The sequence below is a fragment of the Dendrobates tinctorius genome, unplaced genomic scaffold, assembly GCF_039654945.1.
Source record: "Dendrobates tinctorius isolate UK_male_01 unplaced genomic scaffold, ASM3965494v1 ptg000054l, whole genome shotgun sequence".
NCBI lineage: Eukaryota > Metazoa > Chordata > Amphibia > Anura > Dendrobatidae > Dendrobates > Dendrobates tinctorius.
Window position 1 is genome coordinate 7,812,785 of NW_027361722.1, and position 24,032 is coordinate 7,836,816.

At 43.2% G+C, this 24,032-nt stretch overlaps 1 protein-coding gene across 2 annotated transcripts in view; it reads right to left on the reverse strand.

Moving 5' to 3' along the window:
* LSAMP (limbic system associated membrane protein) overlaps positions 1-24,032 on the reverse strand; it is a 1,037,990-nt gene that overhangs the window by 627,133 nt on the left and 386,825 nt on the right. For both annotated transcript variants that reach the window (XM_073577086.1, XM_073577085.1), the window contains exon 2: positions 18,979-19,211. In XM_073577086.1, the coding sequence (XP_073433187.1) occupies positions 18,979-19,211 (233 nt within the window). The remainder of the gene's footprint in view (positions 1-18,978; positions 19,212-24,032) is intronic.

Consider the following 24,032-nt stretch of genomic DNA (forward strand, 5'->3'; position numbering starts at 1 on the left):
TAGTGACTTAAGGGTTAATTTTGCTATCAGAAGTGTTGGACTTTATTTTTGTAGGGTTTTTTGCAGATTGCAGACAGTGTCTTTCCTTTCCTATCCTTTCTAGTTAGTTTGGGCCTCATCGTTTGCTCAGCCTATTTTCCTGCCTGTGTTTGTGCTTTCATCTTGTTTCACCGTCAATACATGTGTGGGGGCTGTCTTTCCTTTGGGGTCTGCTCTGGGGCAGTTAGTTTTCCCCTTTTCTTGCTTCAGGCTTATTTAGTCCTCCGGCTGTGACGAAGCATCTAGGATCATCATAGGTACGCTCCACGGCTGCTGCTGGTTGTGTGGTAAGATCAGGGATCTGCAATCTGCATAGTTACCAACCTCTCTGGTTCTCTGTGACTTAGCTTGTTTTGTTTGTTTCTCCTCGGTGACCCATTCATAACAGGAGAAGGCAAAATTAGAAGGCAAAATTAGTTGTGCAGACTAGTAGACAGCAGGGGGCTGATGCAATACATTATCAGCAGACATTACACAAATTAACATACAACAAGAGTAAACAGACAGACTCACAAGAAACAATGGCTCATGTCCCTTGAACAAAGGAATTCCGGCATAATTAAGAATAATTCACCCCCCCACCAGCGACCAGATTGACATTGTGTTGTCATAATGAGTGGAGGAGAGAGGAGCCTCTTAAAGAAGAAGTTACAGGTCTGTGAGAGCCAGAAATCTTGCATGTTTTTAGGTGACCAAATAATTATTTTCCACCATAATTTGCAAAATAAATCTTGCCAAATCGGACAAGGTGATTTTCTGGATTTGTTTTCTCATTTTGACTCTCATAGTTGTGGTCTACCAATGTCAATTACAGGCCTCTCTCATCTTTTTAAGTGGGAGAACTTGCACAATTGGTGGCTGACTAAATCCTTTTTTTCCCCACTGTATATAAACCTCCTGGCCGTCACTGCCAGAGTTCCTCACTAAAACAGTACATTTTTTTGCCACCAGTTCCTCGTTCTACATAAGCCTCGTCCGACAACAGGCTTATATCGGGTCATAAACCAACCCGGGTAGTGTATAATTGACCAACGGAGCGTGCGTATGTGGGGAATCGTGTATCGAGATAAAAGAGCAGCTCAAGATTAATTTTATATTTAATCGCCATAAAGGCGCACTAGAAATATATATTTACAAGAACAATATACAGATATACAGTCAGGAGTGTAGTACAAAGGTAGGGTATAGATATGCTGCAATTACTGTGTTATGTAGCATGTGACCACAGGGAGGAGCTGATGGATCACAGGTCCAAATCTTAGTTACAGACTTTCCTGGCTTCATCAGCTAACGTATCCTCCTGCCAGTAGAAAACTGAGCTCAAAATGAGGGACTGCCTTTACGGATGAGCGAGTACTGTAGTATTCGGACTCGATGTACTCGTTACGAGTACCTCCTAATACTCGGATACTCGTAACGAGTACCGAGTCCAATGTAAGTCTATGGGAAATGCGATTAATGGGTGGGGACTGTGATGGACTGGGTGGGGACTGTGCGAAGACTGTGCCAGGCTATGCGGACTGTGCTGGCCTGTGCGAAGACTGTGCGGGACTGTTGGCCTGTGTGGGGACTGTGGCGGGCTGTGCGGGACTGTGCTGGCCTGTGCGAAGACTGTGCGGTGCTGTGTGGGACTGTGCAGGGCTTTGAAGCTACTGTGCGGAACTGTGCTGGACTGTGTGGGACTGTGGTGGGCCGTGCCGTGCTGTGCAGGGACTGTTCCGTGCTGTGCGGGACTGTGCAGGGCTTTGAAGCTACTGTGCGGGACTGTGCTGGACTGTGTGGGACTGTGGTGGGCAGTGCTGGGCTGTGGTTTGTGTGATGACAAATGAAAAAAAAAAAACATGCCGTAGATAATCCTCGTTGCTTTATCTATGTCTTGGAAGACTCTGCTCCTATCAAGCAAACATACATTTGAGAAGGTCAATGCTTAGAAGATCATAGAGGCCATCAGTAAAATTAAATTCTCTAGACCCCAAAGGACACAGACCTCATTATTCTGTTACCACACACATTTAATATCAGAAAACTTCATTTGGGGGTCACCAGAAGATGAATATTTATTTTTCTTCCAGACATTATCTTCAGTACACAGAAGGAACATTTCATTCTTGGAGACTTTTATTAGCTCTTTGGAGGAATTCATCTTGTATTCATTTACCATGATTGTGTTACTACTCGCTACAATGTATCAAGTCAAGAGATAAATCTTCCATTTCCAATATCCTAATTCTTAAAGTTTGGAGGTAAGTATCATATGTCTCCATGACGAACAAGATAAGTTTTCTGTCGATTTGTCCTTCAATGGGAAACACATATCAGATACAAATGTTCATTGCGGGGAGATCTCTGCACTCGGTGTGATGCCAAATGATGTATTCAGCACTGGCGCGATCACTTACGGTTGGCGCTGACTTCACTACTAATGGTTATTTTGCATTCACTTAACTGGTTGGCAGAGAGGTTATTAATCGGTGTAGTATTCGTCGCAGTTCATTAAGGCGACTTAATTCTCCGGTCTGTAAACAGCTTTTTGCGGAGAAAATTATAGTCTTGCTGTAAACCCCTCACAGCCGGACATCACGGCTGACACTTTCCTCAATGCGGGGAAAACTGAAGGCAAAGATCAAAATAAATTATCAGAAAACATTGTTTTCTTTATGGTCCTGTGTATTATAAATGTTCTCTATTATCTATCTACCTTCTATGTCATATCTATATCTCAAATTTATCTATCTACTGTATCTATCTGTCTATATCTATTACGTACTAGCTGAAGAGCCCGGCGCTGCCCGGGCATAGTAACTAACTGTGGTTAGTTATAACAAATTATAATTATCCTCCATCCCATAGTCCAGTGCCCATATACCCATCATACATATCCTCCATCCCATAGTCCCATGCCCATATACCCATCACACATCCTCCATCCCATAGTCCCGTGCCCATATACCCATCACACATCCTCCATCCCATAGGCCTGTGCCCATATACCCATCACACATCCTCCATCCCATAGTCCCGTGCCCATATACCCATCATACATATTCTCCATCCCATAGTCCCGTGCCCATATACCCATCACACATCCTCCATCCCATAAGCCCGTGCCCATATACCCATCACACATATTCGCCATCCCATAGTCGAGTGCCCATATACCCATCATACATATTCTCCATCCCATAGTCCCGTGCCCATATACCCATCACACATCCTCCATCCCATAGTCCCGTGCCCATATACCCATCACACATATTCGCCATCCCATAGTCCCGTGCCCATATACCCATCATACACATCCTCCATCCCATAGTCCCGTGCCCATATACCCGTCTTACATATCCACCATCCCATACGCCCGTGCCCATATACCCATCATACATATCCTCCATCCCATAGTCCAGTGCCAATATACCCATCACACATCCTCCATCTCATAGTCCCATGCCCATATACCCATCATACATATTCGCCATCCCATAGTCCCGTGCCCATATACCCATCACACATCCTCCATCCCATAGTCCTGTGCCCATATACCCATCATACATATCCTCCATCCCATAGTCCAGTGCCCATATACCCATCATACATATCCACCATCCCATACGCCCGTGCCCATATACCCATCATACATATCCTCCATCCCATAGTCCAGTGCCAATATACCCATCACACATCCTCCATCTCATAGTCCCATGCCCATATACCCATCATACATATTCGCCATCCCATAGTCCCGTGCCCATATACCCATCACACATCCTCCATCCCATAGTCCTGTGCCCATATACCCATCATACATATCCTCCATCCCATAGTCCCGTGCCCATATACCCGTCTTACATATCCACCATCCCATACGCCCGTGCCCATATACCCATCATACATATCCTCCATCCCATAGTCCAGTGCCAATATACCCATCACACATCCTCCATCTCATAGTCCCGTGCCCATATACCCATCTTACATATCCACCATCCCATACGCCCGTGCCCATATACCCATCATACATATCCTCCATCCCATAGTCCCGTGCCCATATACCCATCATACATATCCTCCATCCCATAGTCCCGTGCCCATATACCCATCACACATCCTCCATCCCATAGTCCTGTGCCCATATACCCATCATACATATCCTCCATCCCATAGTCCAGTGCCCATATACCCATCATACATATCCTCCATCCCATAGTCCAGTGCCCATATACCCATCACACATCCTCCATTCCATAGTCAACCATTATGACATCATAATGAGTGGCGGGGCTTGCAACCTATGATGACATCAGTGTTGCCATGGCAACCATTGTGACATCATAATGAGGGGCGGGGCTTGACACGCACACACTTTTTCCCCAGTATGTAGATAGGGGCAAAATTGTTTGGTGAATTGGAACGCGCGGGGTTAAAATTTCGCCTCACAACTTAGCTTAGGACGCTCTCGGTGTCCTGACGTGTGACCGTGCCAAATTTTGTGGCTGTAGCTACGACGGTGCGGATGCCAATCCCGGACATACACACATACATACACACTTTGAGCTTTATATATTAGATCTATTATCAATCTACCTACTATGTCATATCTATTTCTCATATTTACACTTATCTATGTACTGTATCTGTCTATATATATGTCGCAGGGTTACCGCAACAGAAAGGAGCCAGAAGACCATAGCGTCTGATTGCTCCTACTCCTGCACTGAGAAGAAGCACTTCTCCATCTTTTTCAATGGTGTTTATTTATTTTGGCAGAACAGGGGTTAATCGGCCATGTTGGGAGCTCTGGCAGTCTGAGCTCGGTTAGCCACTCCCAACCCCTTTATAATCTGGGTCTTGATTCAAACACATTGTCAGAGATAGCTTATGCTGCAGGGCTTGGAGGAGAGGTGTTTATATGAGAAGTTTCGAGGAGTTATCTGTGACTGTTGCGTGGTTACTTTGATTATTTCTCCATCCTCCACTCCCCAGTGCAATCCTCTATTATATGTGACTGAATATTTTATGCCTGCTATTCTCAGTTTACCCTTGTTTGTGTAGCCTTGTTCATCGGCTTGGTGTGCTACAGTGCACAGTAACGTCCCTTTCCCTGGGTGGGGGAAGAAAACAGACGGAGGGCTGATTCAGGAGATAAGGCAAGGGTAGCGGCCCTGGCATCTGCACCTTTAGAAGTATCCTGGTAAATAGGGTGAACTAGGGTGCCCCCTAGAGGTAGCGACAGGGAAGGAGCCCATGGTCCCGGGATACCCAACAGCTGAGTTGTCACAATCTATCTATCTTCTATCTATATTTATCTATCTATCTTCAATCTATATTTATCTATCTACATGTATTATCTATCTATTTTTTATCTATTATCTCTCTATCATTCTATTTATCTATCGCATATCTAATGTTACCAATATTATCACACACAATGTCGTTTTTACTGGAAGAGGGCAGGATGAGGGGACACTGTCAGAGAGAAAGATAAAAAAAAACATAACACATCTCCAGAGAGGACACATTCACCCTCTTTCTCACATAGAACATCTGAAGCAAGAGCTTACACTTCAGATTCTTTGGCCTCACTGGACACATGAAATATGGGAATTCCATATAATAAGCAAATAAAAAGCCAATGCCAGTTATGATCCTTGTCCAATACCAGGGAAATGCAGTGCTGTATAGGATTGAGCCACGTGCCACGTTTTCACCAAGCATTTTCACTAGGAATTCTTCCCTCCTTAAACCTGAGCCATTTCTGTGACCATGTGTAGTAAGTTTCTTTTGTTATTACTTTTTATTTTATGTAATTTTATGTACTGTATTGTTTTGCTTCCATTTTGTATCATCTTGTCAATTTTTATAAACACTGCATATCTTTCTCGACTAAATATATCAATTTAATAGTTCAGTTCCTTTTGCTCTGTAAACCACACCCCTGAAGCCATACGCTACCTACAACGGGTGTAAAGTCGGCCTGTATAAATGTTTTGTGGTGGCAACGTGAAGTGCCTCCTTTTTTGTTACTGTGGAGCTTGCAGTTACTATATTGGGGTATATATATAAATATATTCTGTTATATAATACACGCTCACCTGTTATGATTGAGTCACCGTAGGAGGCAAAAACAGAAATGCTAGCTAAGTCCAGAAAACCAGAGAAGTTGGCAACTATCAGATTGCAGACCCCTGAACCTATCAACACAACTAGCAGTAGCCGTGGGGGGTTCCTACGATGACCTAGACCCCTCGATCACAGCCGGAGAGATACATAGGCCTAAAGAAGGAAAGGGGAAATCTAACTGCCCCAGAGCAGACCCCAAAGCAATAGGCAGCCCCCCACATATAATGACGGTGAAGCAAGATGAAAACACTTACACAGACAGAAAGACAGACTGAGCAAAGACGGGGCCAAAAAACTACCTAGATAGGAACGGATAGGAAGGCTGCTGTCTGCAATCTGCCAAAACCCTATCAGAGACAAAAGCCAACAAGCTGATGTAAAAATGGCCCTGAAGCAACTAAGCTTCAAAAACTAAATCAGCACTCAGGTACTTTCAGAAGACTGAGCTAACAGAACACTGCACACTCCAGCAGGGAGTGGCAGAATCCAAAAAGCAAGAAAAATAAAAACAAATCTTAAATGCAAAAAGGCAAAACAGAAAACTTAGCTTTAGGAGAGCAGGAATCAGACTGGTGTCCAAGAGTCCACAGAGAAATCACCCGCAGGGCAGAAAGGGCGTAGGCTGCCTTAAATCCAGTCAGTGACTCCACTCAGCCAATCGTCTACATTAGTCCCAGGTGCCTGATAATCAGGCTCACTACCTTCCTTCACTAGAATAGGGAGTTCACCAGGCCTCAGTGACTGAGGGGAAAATGAACTCACAACAGTACCCCCCCTTGAGGAGGGGTCACCGAACCCTCAACAACGCTACCAGGGCGATCAGGGTGAGCCCGATGAAAGGCACGCACCAATCTTTTGGCATGAATATCAGAGGCAGAGACCCAGGAATTATCCTCCTGACCATAACCCTTCCACTTAACCAAATACTGGAGTCTCCGTCTAGCCAGACGGGAATCCAGAATTTTCTCTACCTCATATTCCAAGTTACCTTCAACCAATACAGGGTCCGGAGGTGCCACCTCAGGCACAACTGGCTCAACAAACCTCTTCAACAAGGACTTATAGAACACATTATGGATCTTAAATGTGACAGGAAGAGCCAAACGAAAAGAGACCGGATTAATAATCTCCAAAATCTTGTAAGGTCCAATAAATCTAGGCTTAAACTTAGGAGAAGCCACCTTCATAGCAATATTTTTTGATGATAACCACACCATATCACCAATCTTAAACTGGGGACCAATGGTCCTATGTCGATTGGAAAACCGCTGGGCCTTTTCCTGGGAGAGAGATAACTTATCCACCACTTGGTCCCAGATCTGGTGCATTCTCTCCACCACAGTGTCAACACCTGGGCAGGCAGAGGGCTCCACCTGCCCTGAAGAAAATCGAGGATGAAACCCAAAGTTACAAAAAAAAGGTGACATCACTCTATTATTTAAAGCAAATTCGGCCAAGGGCAAAAATGAAACCCAATCATCCTGATCAGCGGAAATAAAACATCTCAAATACGACTCCAAGGTCTGGTTTGTTCTCTCTGTCTGCCCATTGGTCTGAGGGTGAAAAACAGAGGAGAAGGACAACCGAATTCCCAACTTGGAACAGAACGTCCTCCAAAATTTAGACACAAATTGAACTCCTCTGTCAGATACAATCTTCTCAGGAATCCCGTGCAAGCGAACCACCTGTTGCAAAAACAGGGGCACCAACTCAGAGGAAGATGGCAACTTAGGGAGTGGTACAAGATGAACCATCTTAGAGAACCTATCACAAATCACCCAAATAAGAGTCATTCTTTGAGAGACCGGCATATCAGAGGTGAAATCCATTGAAATATGGGTCCATGGCCTCCTGGGGACCGGCAAAGGCATCAACAACCCACTAGAGCGAGAACAAGATTTAGACCGGGAGCAAGTCCCACAGGACTGCACAAAATTCCTGACATCATGAGACAAGGTGGGCCACCAAAAAGAGCGACTCACCAGATCTCTAGTACCAAAAATACCTGGATGACCAGCCAATGCAGAGCAATGAACTTCAGACATCACTCTCTTCTTCCACTGGTCAGGAACATACAACTTTCCACTGGGGCAACGCTCAGGTTTGTCCTCCTGGAACTCTTGCAGAGCAAGTCTCAAATCGGGCGAGATGGCAGAAAGAACTACCCCTTCGCCTAAGATGGTATCAGGCTTGGTCACCACAGGAGAATCAGCAAAGAAACTCCTAGAGAGGGCGTCTGCCTTGACATTCTTAGTTCCAGGAAGGAAAGAGACCACAAAATCAAAACGTGTAAAAAACAAGGCCCACCTAGCCTGTCTAGGGTTCAAGCGTTTAGCCGACTCTAGGTAAATCAAATTTTTGTGGTCAGTGAGGACCACAACTTGATGTTTGGCTCCCTCCAACCAATGTCTCCACTCCTCAAATGCCCATTTCATGGCCAACAGTTCCCGAATCCCCACATCATAGTTACGTTCAGATGAAGAGAACTTTCGGGAAAAGAAAGCACAGGGATTCATTTTAGATATTACCGGATCCTTTTGGGACAACACCGCTCCTGCAACAATCTCAGAAGCATCCACCTCTACCTGAAACGGGAGTGAGACATGAGGCTGCTGCAGAACCGGGGCGGAGGTAAATCTACGCTTCAGCTCCTGAAAGGAAGCAACCGCCTCCGGAGACCAATTCAACACATCTGCACCCTTCCTGGTCAGGTCAGTCAATGGTTTGGCAATACTAGAAAATTTTACTATAAATTTCCGATAAAAATTAGCAAAACCCAAAAACTTCTGGAGGGCCTTCAAAGAAGTGGGCTGAACCCAATCATAAATGGCCTGTACCTTGGCCGGTTCCATTTCAATAGTTGACGGAGACAAAATAAATCCCAAAAAAGAAATCCTCTGTACTCCAAAAAGGCATTTTGATCCTTTGACATACAGAGAATTCTCTCTCAAGATCCGGAACACAGTCCGAATATGTTCCACATGAGCATCCCAATCCTTGGAGAAGATCAAAATATCGTCCAGATAGATAATGAAAAATTTATCGACAAAGTCTCGGAAAATATCGTTCATGAAGCACTGGAAGACAGAAGGGGCATTAGTGAGCCCAAAAGGCATCACCAGGTACTCAAAATGTCCCTCCGGAGTATTAAACGCCGTCTTCCATTCATCCCCCTGCTTAATGCGGATAAGATTATACGCCCCCCTGAGGTCAAGCTTGGTAAACCAGCAAGCACCTCTGACTCTAGAGAATAGATCTGAAATCAGGGGTAACGGATACTGATATTTAATAGTAATTTTATTGAGGGCACGATAATCAATACAAGGCCTCAAAGAACCATCCTTCTTGGCCACAAAAAAAAAAACGGCACCTAAGGGTGAAGAGGATGGTCTAATATGACCCTTCTCCAACGCCTCCTTAATATAGGACCGCATAGCCTCGTGCTCGGGTACAGATAAATTGAAGAGCCGACCCTTAGGAAATTTACACCCCGGGCTTAGTTCAATTGCACAGTCATAACTCCTATGAGGAGGCAAGGACGCAGACTCATTCTCACTAAATACATCATAGAAGTCCGCCAAATAGTCAGGAACCTCATGCGACTGAGGAGAGGTGGAAAAAACCGGAGCCTCACTAAAGGTACACCGGCAACCCCAACTCACCACAGACACAGACTTCCAATCCAAAACTGGATTATGAATCTGCAACCAGGGAAACCCCAGAACAACAGCATCATGCAGACCATGCAACACCAAAAATCTGCAATTTTCTTGGTGGTCTGGGGCGACCCGCATGACCAACTGGGTCCAAAACTGAGGTTTATTTTTAGCCAGAGGGGTAGCATCAATCCCCCTCAAAGGGATAGGCGTCTGCAGAGGTGTCAACGGAAAGCCACAACGTTTAGCAAAATCCAAGTCCATTAGGTTTAGCGCTGCTCCCGAATCCACAAAAGCCTTGGCGGAAAATGTGGACAGGGAACAGATCAGAGTAATCGCCAAAAGAAACTTAGGCTGAACCCCACTAACAGAAAACGTGTGTGCAAAGCGTTTCTCACGTTTAGGACAAACAGAAATAATATGTGAGGCATCTCCACAGAAAAAACACAGCTTATTACGCCTTCTGAATTCCTGACGTTGCGCCTTAGACAAAACTCTATCACATTGCATAGGTTCAGACGTCTGTTCAACCGGTGGCAACACCTCTCGTGCAATCCTGCGTTCATGTAAACGCCGATCAACCTGAATGGCTAAAGACATAGAATCGTCCAGACCAGAGGGAACAGGAAATCCCACCATAGTATCTTTTACGGCTTCTGACAAACCCTTCCGAAAGAGAGCAGCCAAGGCACTATCATTCCAGGTAGTAAGGACCGCCCACTTTCGGAACTTTTGACAGTACAACTCTGCAGATTCTCGACCCTGGTTCAATGCTAACAGGGTCTTTTCAGCCTGATCAATAGCATTAGGTTCGTCGTACAGCAACCCCAAGGCTTGAAAAAATGCGTTCACATTAGTCAGAATAGGGTCATCTGGTTTCAAAGAAAACGCCCAATCCTGGGGATCGCCGCGCAGCAAAGGGATGACAATTTTAACCTGCTGCGCGGGGCTCCTCGACGAGTTAGGCTTCAAAGCAAAAAATAATTTACAATTATTTTTGAAACTCAAAAATTTAGATCGATCTCCAAAAAATACATCAGGTGTGGGGATCTTTGGTTCAACAGCATGTGAACAAGCAAGATAGGCGGAAATTCCTCGCACTTCAGCAGCGAGCTGCTCCACACGATCAGACACTTGCTTTATCTCCATTGAGAGAAAAAAAAAAAAAATTCCCCCTACGGCCTCAGAGATATAGAGGAAAGAATATACACACTCCTTTTTTTTTTTAAACACAATTCTTTCCTGCTATTGAGTACCCAAGGATCTGCGGTTTTGCTGGTGATTCTGTTATGATTGAGTCACCGTAGGAGGCAAAAACAGAAATGCTAGCTAAGTCCAGAAAACCAGAGAAGTTGGCAACTATCAGATTGCAGACCCCTGAACCTATCAACACAACTAGCAGTAGCCATGGGGGGTTCCTACGATGACCTAGACCCCTCGATCACAGCCGGAGAGATACATAGGCCTAAAGAAGGAAAGGGGAAATCTAACTGCCCCAGAGCAGACCCCAAAGCAATAGGCAGCCCCCCACATATAATGACGGTGAAGCAAGATGAAAACACTTACACAGACAGAAAGACAGACTGAGCAAAGACGGGGCCAAAAAACTACCTAGATAGGAACGGATAGGAAGGCTGCTGTCTGCAATCTGCCAAAACCCTATCAGAGACAAAAGCCAACAAGCTGATATAAAAATGGCCCTGAAGCAACTAAGCTTCAAAAACTAAATCAGCACTCAGGTACTTTCAGAAGACAGAGCTAACGGAACACTGCACACTCCAGCAGGGAGTGGCAGAATCCAAAAAGCAAGAAAAACAAAAACAAATCTTAAATGCAAAAAGGCAAAACAGAAAACTTAGCTTTAGGAGAGCAGGAATCAGACTGGTGTCCAAGAGTCCACAGAGAAATCACCCGCAGGGCAGAAAGGGCGTAGGCTGCCTTAAATCCAGTCAGTGACTCCACTCAGCCAATCGTCTTCATTAGTCCCAGGTGCCTGATAATCAGGCTCACTACCTTCCTTCACTAGAATAGGGAGTTCACCAGGCCTCAGTGACGGAGGGGAAAATGAACTCAGAACACTCACTGTTGGTTCCCCAATAACCAACTTAGTAGTGGAAGCAGCCACGGCCTTATCCATTAATAGTCTGTCAATTGCGTAATTGTCCTGATGATTGGAGGCAGCGGAGTTGCGTTCCCTTGACAAAAAGTGAACAGCGAGTGGATCTGCGTACCACCCCCCCCCGGCTGTGTATCTTTGACAGACATTATGGCAGGAAGGGGCTTTGAATAATGTACATTATAGTAGGAAAGGGCTCAGGATGGGGGACATTATGGCAGGAAGGGACTCAGGATGGGTGGCTTTATAGCAGGAAGGGGCCTAGGATGCTGGACACAATTATTAGAATGGGAGCAGGATGGGAACATTATTTTCGGAGGGGGCACAGGATGGGAACATTATTACCAGAAAGAGCACAGAATAGAGGATGTTGTACCAGGAAGAGGCCAGAATAGGGGACATTATTACATTATGGTGCATTGGCAACACATATTTCTTCATAGGATTTAGAACGCTACATTGCTAATACATCTGACCAACCAACATACAGGTGGAAGCCCAGGTCCAAATTTTGCACTGGGGCCCTGCGGACTCTTGTTACAACACTGGTCTTCAATATCATCACAGTCAATGTCACCCATATTAGCCAACCAATATCATATCACCGCCCTATTTCTCACTTTTGACACTTCCGGTAAACATGCAAATTTTTTTTATAATTCTTTTAAGAAGCGACTCACATGAGTTTGAGGTCTGACAGCAGATTTCCTAAACTTGGCAATGTTTTTTTTTGTTGTATGGGTAAATGACAGAAGCAAAAGTTTCTATCATTCATAAGTTGACCACCAAACTCCGTCTATGAACACTATTGTAGAACTTTCAAAAGGAACGCCCCCTATAAAGCAATTTCTGCCCCCACTGCATGATAAAAGAAGAGTGTGGAGCAGTAATGGGGTGCTAATGCCGGTCCGGTTGAGCTCACAGCGTGGTCACTTTTAGATAGTCGCATGCGGTTGACTTTGAAGAGAAATAAATTAGACGGGTTTCGTAAGAGCCTTGACAAAACCGACAACTCAAAAGAGCTTCAAATTAATCAGGCTGCTGCCCCGCTCCGGTGCCGGACTCACACATCATTAAAATATTCCCTGTTTCTAATCTCCTCCTCCTCCTCACAAACATGAAACAGTAGTGATATACGGTATAATATGAGCGGCGTGTGCGGGAAACGTAATGCCGGCCGGGCACCAGTGCCATACACCAGACAGGTCGGGAGCTTAATTAGGCCAGCGGGCTCAACTTTTATGTGAGAACTAATGAAAATGGGATGATCTGAAGGTTTCTGGGGAAAATAATTATCAGTCTTCTTTTATTATTATTATTTCATCTAAGCTTAAGTAAAGTTCTCATTTCACAAAGGTTTTTTTTTTTTCCAGCGGTAAATTAATTGAATGGCAGCAGATTTAATAATAAGCGACGTGTCTGATCTGGTGAGGGAGCGAGGCACACAAGTGGATAAATTAGACTCCAGATAGGAATCCTCTTTTTTCAGCTTATTTTTACCAGTTACCTTTTGGTAGAAGAATGCCAGACACAGGGATGGCATCAGCACCCTGGCAAAGATGGGTAACTCCCTGGGCACAATACAAATGATTAACCCATTGCTTTTCAGGAACTGCAAAAAGTTAATTAAACTTCTCTACTGTAACCCAAATAGTGCACCATTTGTACCGCAGCTTGACAGGATTATTTATGCTCAGATGAGTTGGCCAACGAAGAAGAATAGATGAGTGGGGAATCACCGTGACCTTGACGTGGAAATTACATCATCACTTGGGTAGAAGAAGTGACATCACCACTTGGCTAGAAGCAGAAGTGACATCACCACTTGGCTAGAAGCAGAAGTGACATCACCACTTGGCTAGAAGCAGAAGTGACATCACCACTTGGCCAGAAGCAGAAGTGACATCACCACTTGGCTAGAAGCAGAAGTGACATCACCACTTGGCTAGAAGCAGAAGTGACATCACCACTTGGCTGGAAGCAGAAGTGACATCACCACTTGGCTGGAAGCAGAAGTGACATCACCACTTGGCTAGAAGCAGAAGTGACATCACCACTTGGCAGGAAGCAGAAGTGACATCACCACTTGGCTAGAAGCATAAGTGACATCACCACTTGGCTGGAAGCAGAAGTGACATCACCACTTGGCTGGAAGCAGAAGTGACATCACCACTTGGCTGGAAGCAGAAGTGACATCACCACTTGGCTAGAAGCAGAAGTGACATCACCACTTGGCCAGAAGCAGAAGTGACATCATCACTTGGCAGAAAGCAGAAGTGACATCACCACTTGGCAAGAAGCAGAAGTGACATCACCCCTTGGCTAGAAGCAGAAGTGACATCACCACTTGGCTAGAAGCAGAAGTGACATCACCACTTGGCTAGAAGTAGAAGTGACATCACCACTTGGCCAGAAGCAGAAGTGACATCACCACTTTGCAATAAGCAGAAGTGACATCACCGCTTGGCTAGAAGAAGTGACATCATCACTTGGCAAGATGCAGAAGTGACATCACCACTTTGATAGAAGCAGAAGTGACATCATCACTTGGCAAGATGCAGAAGTGACATCACCACTTTGATAGAAGCAGAAGTGACATCACCACTTGGATAGAAGCAGAAGTGACATCATCACTTGGCATAAAACAGAGGTGACATCACCACTTGGCTAGAAGGAGAAGTGACATCATCGCTTGGCAAGAAGCAGAAGTGACATCACCACTTGGATAGAAGGAGAAGTGACATCACCACTTGGATAGAAGCAGAAGTGACATCACCACTTGGATAGAAGGAGAAGTGACATCACCACTTGGATAGAAGCAGAAGTGATATCATCACTTGGCTAGAAGCAGAAGTGACATCACCACTTGGGTAAAATGACACCACTCATTTGGGATGGAAGCTTTCCTGAACCTCATTGAGATGGGACCCATTTGGCTTTTTCTGCCCTACCTGAGCCTATGTTTGGTCCTGGTTCAAATTCTTTCTCAACTTGACAATGTCTGAATTTATCAAAATGTCCAGCTCACATTTCCCTTCCTTTCCCATCACCACAGATGACTTTTCAATATACATTGTTCTTAGGTAATCACCGGCGGGGGCTCAGTCGCGGTTCTTATGAATCCATCTCAAGCCTTGAAATATGACCGTGCGCCACTGAGTTACCTTGAAATAATAACGCTAATAATTCATTCTCGTACAGGGGAGCCAGTGAAGTCAATTCTGTGCCGGAGAACTTCAAGGCCCCGGTGAGAGGAGGTTCTCAGCCAAATTGTGCAATACTTAAAAAAATATATAATCTACTGCTTGAGTTGTTCTCTTTGTGAAACTCCTGCGAGACCTGCAAATATTATACTAAAAATAAAGAGGAAGACGAAAGACAAAAAAATTTGCAACAATGTAATTACTCCCAACTGCAGAGAGATGTGGTGACTGTGAACTGTACCCGAAGTGCATCGCAGCTTATTCTACAGACGCAGCAGATACATTTCTATCACTTTCTGTGTGACTAACCCTATGTGATGGTGTGATATGTTATGTGGGTATCATTTTGTGTCTATCTATATTTTACGGATTTCCATAGTGTTCTCTTGTTGCCCTGTTTCATTCCGTGTATTCCCCATTTTGTCTAGAGTCTTAATTACCTTCCAAAAGTCTGATAATTGAATTAGCTCACTTACTGTCTGCAGCCTGACTGTATCTATGCCTCTTAATGACCCCCTTGTAGTGCCTTAATCCCCAAGGCACCTTTGTCAGGACTGGGAGGCCTGAAAACCGCCACAACCGGTCTGACTACCCCTGGACATAAGGAGGGGGCTGGGGAGAACATGAACTGTACAAGTCAGATCTTGTGTGGTGATGATCGTGTGAAGACAGCACGTCAGAGAGGAGGGGAAGCATATGGACCCATTTTATCCTCTGTCTGCTGGATTATTGGACTCTCATCTCCTTGGACATTCATCCTGTTACTGAATTGCATACATGCTCTGGACTATTGTATTCTCAGTGTGGTGGATTGTTTATCGACCTTTTAGCTTTGCCTATAATAAAGGTCTTGGGATTGTTCACACTTCCCTCTCTGTTGATTGTGTGGTACCGGAGAAGGACCCCGTGACACCCTACTTCCGTGTTGGCTGAGGGTCCCATCATTTTACAGCACAACTTTATGATCTGTGGTGGAAATGCAGTCGCTAATTTTACAAAACTATGACCCGCACACAGCAGAAAAAAAATATCAGCAGTGTAAATTGTAACTTTGTAATATGTCAATTTAACGGGTTTAAGCTGACAATATTACTATATCGGTGACCGATATTCTTCATGCAAAATGTCAGAAATGTATTTTATACATTCAGGTGTTCGGTTCTTATTCTCACTGTAACAGATGGAAAGAAAGAAACAACTGAGATGGAAAATTTACATTTTTCATTTAATTAACCAATAATTTTGCTCACACAGATATTCTCTCCTAAGACAAAAAAAATGTTAATTTCTTCAATATTCAGGTTTTAGGTTTATTAACCTTTTGGTTTGATGACAGCACTGTAGATGTGCAATAATAAAAATAATCAGCAAAAATTCAAATTTCCTAATAATTCTGCACAAAATGTTTTTTTTTTATTTAAACTTGGCAATCTTTTTAAATTTATATATCACAATCTATTTTATAAATAAAACCAGAAGTCTTGCCATTTTCACTCTGGCCACTAGGGCTTTTTTGGACACTAACCATCGATTTTAGGAAATAGCACAATATTTATTATTTTACATACATAACGCCATTTAATTCCACAGCGTTTTATAGACATCATCATCACTGTCCCCATTGGGGCTCGCAACCTATATATCCCATGTAGTTGGAGTATGGGAGGAATCCGGAGAACCTCAAAGAAACCCACATAAATAGAAATTCCTTGCAGAGATATTTATATAAAGAGCTGGTGAAATAAGTATTGAGCATGTTATCATCTATTTATCCTGCCACTTAGTGACAAACAATATCAGCTGGTTCAACTGATGGCCTATAAAAAGATGTCTTATTACCAAAGTTCCACGCAAGAAACATCTCTTGATGGGTAAAACCAATGAGCTGTTTCAATACCTCTGCAACCTTATTGTTGCAAAACATACTGATGGCATTGGGTACAGAAGAATATCTAAACTGTTGAAGGATCCATTGAGCACTGTGTGGCCATAATCTCAAAGTAGAAAAAAAAAAACATAATTTGACCATAAAACAACCGCAACCAGGTGCTCCCCGGAAGATAACAAACAGAGGAGTGAAAAGAATTATCAGAAAAGTCGTCCATTTCTCATTGTTACACATACGATGGTATAATTATGGTTTGATTTCTTTCTTCCTGTGTGGAATGGATGGGTTGTTACCGACATCTGGTGAGAATTTCATGTAAATAGCACCTTTAGAAATAGATTTACGTAGAAAACTGGTGATGTGTCCAATACTTATTTCACCCACTGTAAGTGTAAATTTTATTTTATAGTGGTCCACTGAGAAATCACAGGTTACAATAGATTAAAAAAACTCAATTAGATAGAGATCTGACATTTATGAACCAAAAACAAGTGCCGTTACTAAAGAGACCTAAATCCACAGGTTCGGCTGGAGGAACGCTCATCTCCATTGAAGTGCATGGGAATGATTGCACTCTTGGCTGCATTAGTCACTTTCATCCACCTTTTGGTAAAGGGACACCACATGTCCCGAGAGATATAGGGTCTGTCCTATATGGTAATGGTGGAGTAACAGGGGTTTGACCACCACCTATATTAACTTTTATGACCTGTCTAATTGACGAGCTATAAATGTCATCTGTCGACAATCAACCCTTTTAATGATAAACGTAATTTTTTGATGAGTTACTGTAAAATATTCATATTACAAGACCTAAAAACATCAGTCCGGCTGGATAATGCGACATTAAAAGCCTTCCCCTGAGAGATGATAAATGAGATTGTCGCATTCCGAGAGTTAGATTCCATTAACGTTACAATTTAGCGCAAAACGTAAATTTTCTCAGTGCGGTTATTATTCTAAGCATAATGAGAGGACCCCGGCCGGCCAGAAACTTTCTACAGAAAGTCTTTTTTGTTCATCTCCTTCCCATTAAATATTAATCCCAAATCAGCAGATTACATTTTAGATTAGATTAAGTTTCATTTCAATTTGATCCGTAGCGGAGAAAGAATCACTGGGGTTTTATTAGAAAAGCTGAAGAGAACAAAAAGTCTTAAAAGTTACAATATAGATTCTCCAAGCACAAGATGGAAAGCCAATACTTTAGACTGATGATACGTTCCGATGTGTTCCTAAAGGACAGATGCCACATGGAACGTCCTTATCAAAATGTTTGGTCCAAGAGAGTTCTTTCCCCGAAAACTTCCATATTGATGATTTTTTAGCGTGAAAATTGAGGAAGTGATATAGTGATATACATTTTCTTTTTTTTGAAGGGTAAGGATTGTATTAGTCTATCCCTGCTTGATTTTCCGATTGGGGTTCCCAGACAATCACCTAATTTTGGACAAGTTGTCATGCATGTTAAATGTGAGGATCAAGAGAAATAATGCCCAGAAGTACTAAATCAAAGTCTCTTGAGGCTCATGGGCCAATTCCAGGTCTAGGTAAACCGCTGGGTGCCCTATTTATTACACTTGACTATACAATTGTGTTTAATGATTGCCCATGATTGGCCATGAGGGTGCTGGCAGCTGGGGCTCATACTGTCCTGTTATTGGACAAAAAATGTTTGGGCTTCCCTCCAATTCTTTTAGGAAAGAGGGAAAAGTGATAATACCATATATTGCCCTGAAAAGTAATGTCCTCAGCCAGCGCCATTTGAGTCAAGCAGCTTCCAAATCCTTGGGCGGTGGAAGACTGCAAACAGCAGAAGTCCCGAAGCAACTACACTTTTTGCCTAAGTAATGCTTCAACTATCACGGCCAATAACAACTTCCAACCTGTTTACGGCCAGAGTGGGAGAAACCCGCTCAAAAAATATGAACAAATATCCACAATGAAGTCTGCCCCTACCTTGGACGATCAGATAAACCTGGGTTGTCCTGGTGTGATGCAGCGTCTGCACTGAGCAGGTATATGGTCCCTCATCGTAGACGTCCACTTTCTGGATGCGGAGACTGTATTCGAGAACGCTTCTCTTGTCTAGTTCTACTCGGGGGTCAAGAGACCATTTGTCCTGTCCAGCAAAAATAATGCCCGAGCGGTTCAACCATGCCACTTTGGAGCTCTTGTCTTCTATGAAACATCTGGAAGAAAAATAGAAAAAATGTATATTGAAAAGTGACATCAAAGGGTCATATAAAAAGTATAGTAATCATTATATCCTTCATATATTTAATTCATTCTCATCATCTTTCTGTAGTTTTGACAATACTATGATTCAAACATAAGACCTGTGCTAAGGAAGGCAGAAACTCTAACAGTGAGCCATAGACTTCACTGTTATATTTGAGTGAGTTTTATCTACCTAAAATCCTCAATCTTTCTCATTGGCAGCATAATGTAGTGGTACAGTATATACATACATTTATCTTTAAAAACCTGTACAATATGAAAAAAAGCTGAAAAGTTAGAATTTTTTGCCATAACGCTGCTAAAGAATAATGGCGCAGAATAATTACAATAATGACATTTATATAATACATAATAATAATAAATGAATATCACAAACCAATAAAGAGTGTGGACATATTTGGCATCCTTGTAATTTAAACCTCCTGTACAACACTCATGACTTTCAGCTATTACATCACATGGTAAAGCATAGCCAATCAAAAGGAACAGTAGCCAGTATAACAGTCAAGGCAGGAAATGCAGCTTCTATTTTAGGGTGAATCTGGATAAGAGGACATCACGGCTAATCATTGAATAAACATTACAAATGTCACTGTGTAACATGACAGGAATGAAGAATGGTCACCATTCATTTACCTAAAGCTGTATATGTCCACCAATCGGCACTGCTTTCTTATGTTGGAGCATGCGTATTATAAACCTCAGGTTGTCGGCTATTCAAAGACATAGAGGGTGAGTTTACTCCAGATCCGGCAAAAGTCTCCACCATTGTTTCTTCCAGTGTGTGGTATTTTCTATAATGCCACAGCGCTGCAGCCAATAAATGAGCTTGTTGGCTCTGCCTGAGTTGGCAGCATGAGCTTCTGAGCTCACTGATAGTCTGCAGTGCTGTCAACGTGACATAAACACTGTAGACAATAACAGAGACCAGAGAATTGGTGGTGGACCTGGGAGAAAGAAGTAAAGCACAGTTTGTCAAAACCAGAGAACCACTTTGATACATTTATACATTCCCTGCCTCTGCTTTTATACTGGCTATGAAAGTCCAGATTGGCTGTGATGTGATAACTGCAAGGCATTATGGTGAATCCCTTCTGGCCATGCATGAGAGGTTGTGAGTCTTCTCTGTCGGGTCCAGCTATTTTCCCTAAAATTCAACACTAATTTGATTGGCATCTAATCGATTCGCTCATCTCTAATGATGTCATATAATTAGGCCTGACATTTTATACTAATGCTGTCTCTGCTGTGAAAAACATTTCTATAATTGCTGGAAAATGACATACAAAGGACGAATAAGCTGCAGAATACATCCCTGAATAACAAAGTGTAAATGCCCCCCGCCAGCAGCGGCAGCTCATGGACGTTCTCCACAGGATGCACTTAGCGCATCTCTCCCAGTGCCCACCATTGCTAAACAGCACATAATTATATGGCCGCGGAGACTAGACAATACAGGACACCGCAACAGAGGGAGTCATCTAGACCAGAGGTCCTGTCCTGATGGACACATGTTGTTTCTATTCATGTCACATTGAGATAAAATGGTTATTATATGAAGACTCATCTCCTGTCTTGTGCCCGAGGTTTACAAATCACAGGTAATATTCCATTGTGTGACGGTCATCTAATGATCTGCAGCACCACAGGTGGGTTATATACAGGTGCGCTGCTGTGACATCATCAGAGGCGTTATACAAATAAGCCGTGACATCACAAGAGGAGTCATACTGGTCAGCTGCAGTGACATCACAACTGAGGTTCAGTCTTCTGAGCTTCTACAATATCCAAATGGTTCTTCAGGCCTGTAATCTACTTCACAAGTGGGTACTACAGACATAAGCAGCTATGACATCATCATGATATACCAAGAGTTCGGTCAGGTATTGTGACGTCATCATAAGTTAGTCGTTGTTACATCACAACGAGTGAAAGGCTACAGTCATTGCCGCCTAGATCTCACAATTTCTGGTGGACTGATACTTGGAATAAGAGTTTTCAAGAAAGTCATGAATAGATTGCTGTATAACAAGCACCTCAATGATATAAAAATCCTTCAAAAGGGTTATTGACCCTAAGAGAAGGTTTGTAGGATGAAGTAGAAAGGGTTGGACTTAACAGAGAAGGTGCATGATCTAATGGAATTGGTAGGACCTAAACTAGGCGGTGTAGGACCTACAAAAGTGGTGTACAACGCAGTGGAAGGGTTGGTAGACCTATAGGTTGTAGAAAGTAATAGAAAAGGCACGGGAGCTAAGAAAAGAGATGTCGGAATTATGAAAAACAGAGAGAAGACCTTATAAAAAGGGTTTAGTTACTTGATACAAGAGGAGTATGTCTTAACAAGGAGAGTATAGAACGTAAGAGGTGTAAAACCTTACAGAAGAAGTGTAGAACCTAATAGAAGAGGTGTAGAACCTAATACAAAGGATGTTTGACCTAACTGAAGAGAAATAGGACCTAAAAGAAGAGGAGTAGGACCTAACATAAGGGGTGTAGGACCTAACAGAAGAGAAGTAGGAGCTAATACAAGGGATGTAGGACCTAGCATAAGGGGTGTAGAACCTTACAGAAGAGAAGTAGGACCTGATACAAAGGATGTAGGACCTAACAGAGGAGAAGCAGGACCTAAAAGAAGAGCAGTAGGACCTGACATAAGGGGAGTAGAACCTTATAGGAGAGTAGGACCTAATACACAGGATGTAGGACCTTAGTGAAAATGTGTAGGACCTAAAATAAGAGGAATAGGACCTAATACACAGGATGTGGGACCTAACAGAAGAGAAGTAGGAGCTAATACAAGGGATGTAGGACATAGCATAAGGGGTGTAGAACCTTACAGAAGAGAAGTAGGACCTGATACAAAGGATGTAGAACCTAACAAAAGAGAGGCAGGACCTAAAAGAAGAGCAGTAAGACCTGACATAAGGGCTGTAGAACAGGAAAGGCATAGGACCTAATGAAGGAGGAGTAGGGCCGAACATAAGGAATGTAAGAACTAACAGAAAAGGAGTAGGACCTAACATAAGGGATGTAGGACCTAACAGAAAAGGCATATGACCTAAGAAAGGAGGAGTAGGACCGAACATAAGGGATGTAGGAATGAGCAGAAAAGGAGAAGGACCTAACATAAGAGATGTAGGGCCTAACGAAAAGGAGTCAGAGCTAACAGAAGAGGAGCAAGACTGGAAATGAGGGATGTAGGCCATAACAGAAGAGATGTATGACTTAACAGAAGTGTAGGACCTAACAGAAGGGTTGTAAAACATCTGTAAGGGGGTATATGAACTCAGAGAAGCTATGTAGGACTTTAAAAAGGGGTGTGAAAAATAACAGATTGGGTGTACGACCTAACAGGAAAGGTGTTTGGCCTAGCAGAAGAGGTCTAGGATCTAGCAGACAGGGTCCAGTAAGGACAATGTTACTCTGAGGCTAGTCCCGTAAACTTCTAGTGTTTCTCCTGTGTTTACAGGAATGGGAACTCTAAGGAAAGAAGAATGGACCCAGCCTTAGTCAAACCCCAAGAACCCCACGTCCAGCTCCAGGGCTGTCACAACGGATGTCATACATTGCTTAGATCCAGGTGTACATTGTATCATTGCCTATCTATGGATTCTATATTTTCTATGTCTCCATATCAACTTTATGCATAATCTATCACAAGATATGAAAAACATTATGGAAAGGCTACAAAACGAGAACACCCTCCATCTCACAAGATAATTGGGCATCATTAGGATCTCAAGGACACAGATAAGGTGACGCTCTTCCCCCACAAGTGCTGCACTTTGCACCTCACGATAATAAATAAATGAGTTGATGGTGACTTGTTCTTCCATCTACAGAACAATCCAAGGAAGCTTGTTACTTTAATTACTATGGTGGATTCAGAGCGTCTGCCCCGGAACAGACAAGACACTGACAGATCGCCCATGAGGAAACCATAAATCACCGTCTCCCCATATCACAAGAGCGGCATTTTTTTTTCTTCGCTGCTCGGCTTGTTCTCTTTTTCTTGTGTTGTTCTTGTTGGATGGGTCCATTGTCTGGATTAATTTCTGGCTGTTTTGCGCTTGTAATATTTTATGTTGAGTCTATCTGATGTTCTCGCTGCTTTTCCATCACTTGCACTCGTCTTGTTAATTCTGAAGAAAGTGAAGCCAGAGCCGAGCGCCTTCTATAGATAATATCCGCATCAATATTTCTGCTACTCAAGCAGAGCGGCTCGCCGCCGACAGAAAAGTAATTGTTATCTTTTCAGTAAACTCAGCAGCGGAAAAGTATGGAAAAAAAAAATAGAAAATGCTGAGAATTAGATAAAAAGGGGGTTCAGGTAATCTCCAGAGAAGGTGAAGGAAAGGAGGGCACCAGGTAAGGCTTGTTTCACATTTCCGTTTTTTGGCGTCCGCCAAAGTGTGAAAAAACGGATCCGTTTCTGTTTTGCCACAATGGATGCTACTGGATCCGTTTTTTTGGATGGATCCACTAAAATTCTCTGGGAAAAAAACGGATCCACAAAAAAAAATGGCGGATCCGTTTTTTTTGCAAAACAGCGGATTTTGATGGACGTCAAAAAATGGAAGTGTGATCCACCTCTAAGATATCTGCTTACGCCACCTTTGGGACCTTTTCCGCACCAAACCCTCTATTCACAAATGTTCCAGAATGTGTAAGAAGATGTGAGAAAAAGGGAAGAAGTCTTGGACCCTCGAAGAATTAGAAAATCTCTCCGGCAAAATTCTGAACGGCAGCCAAAGACTTGTGGTCAACCA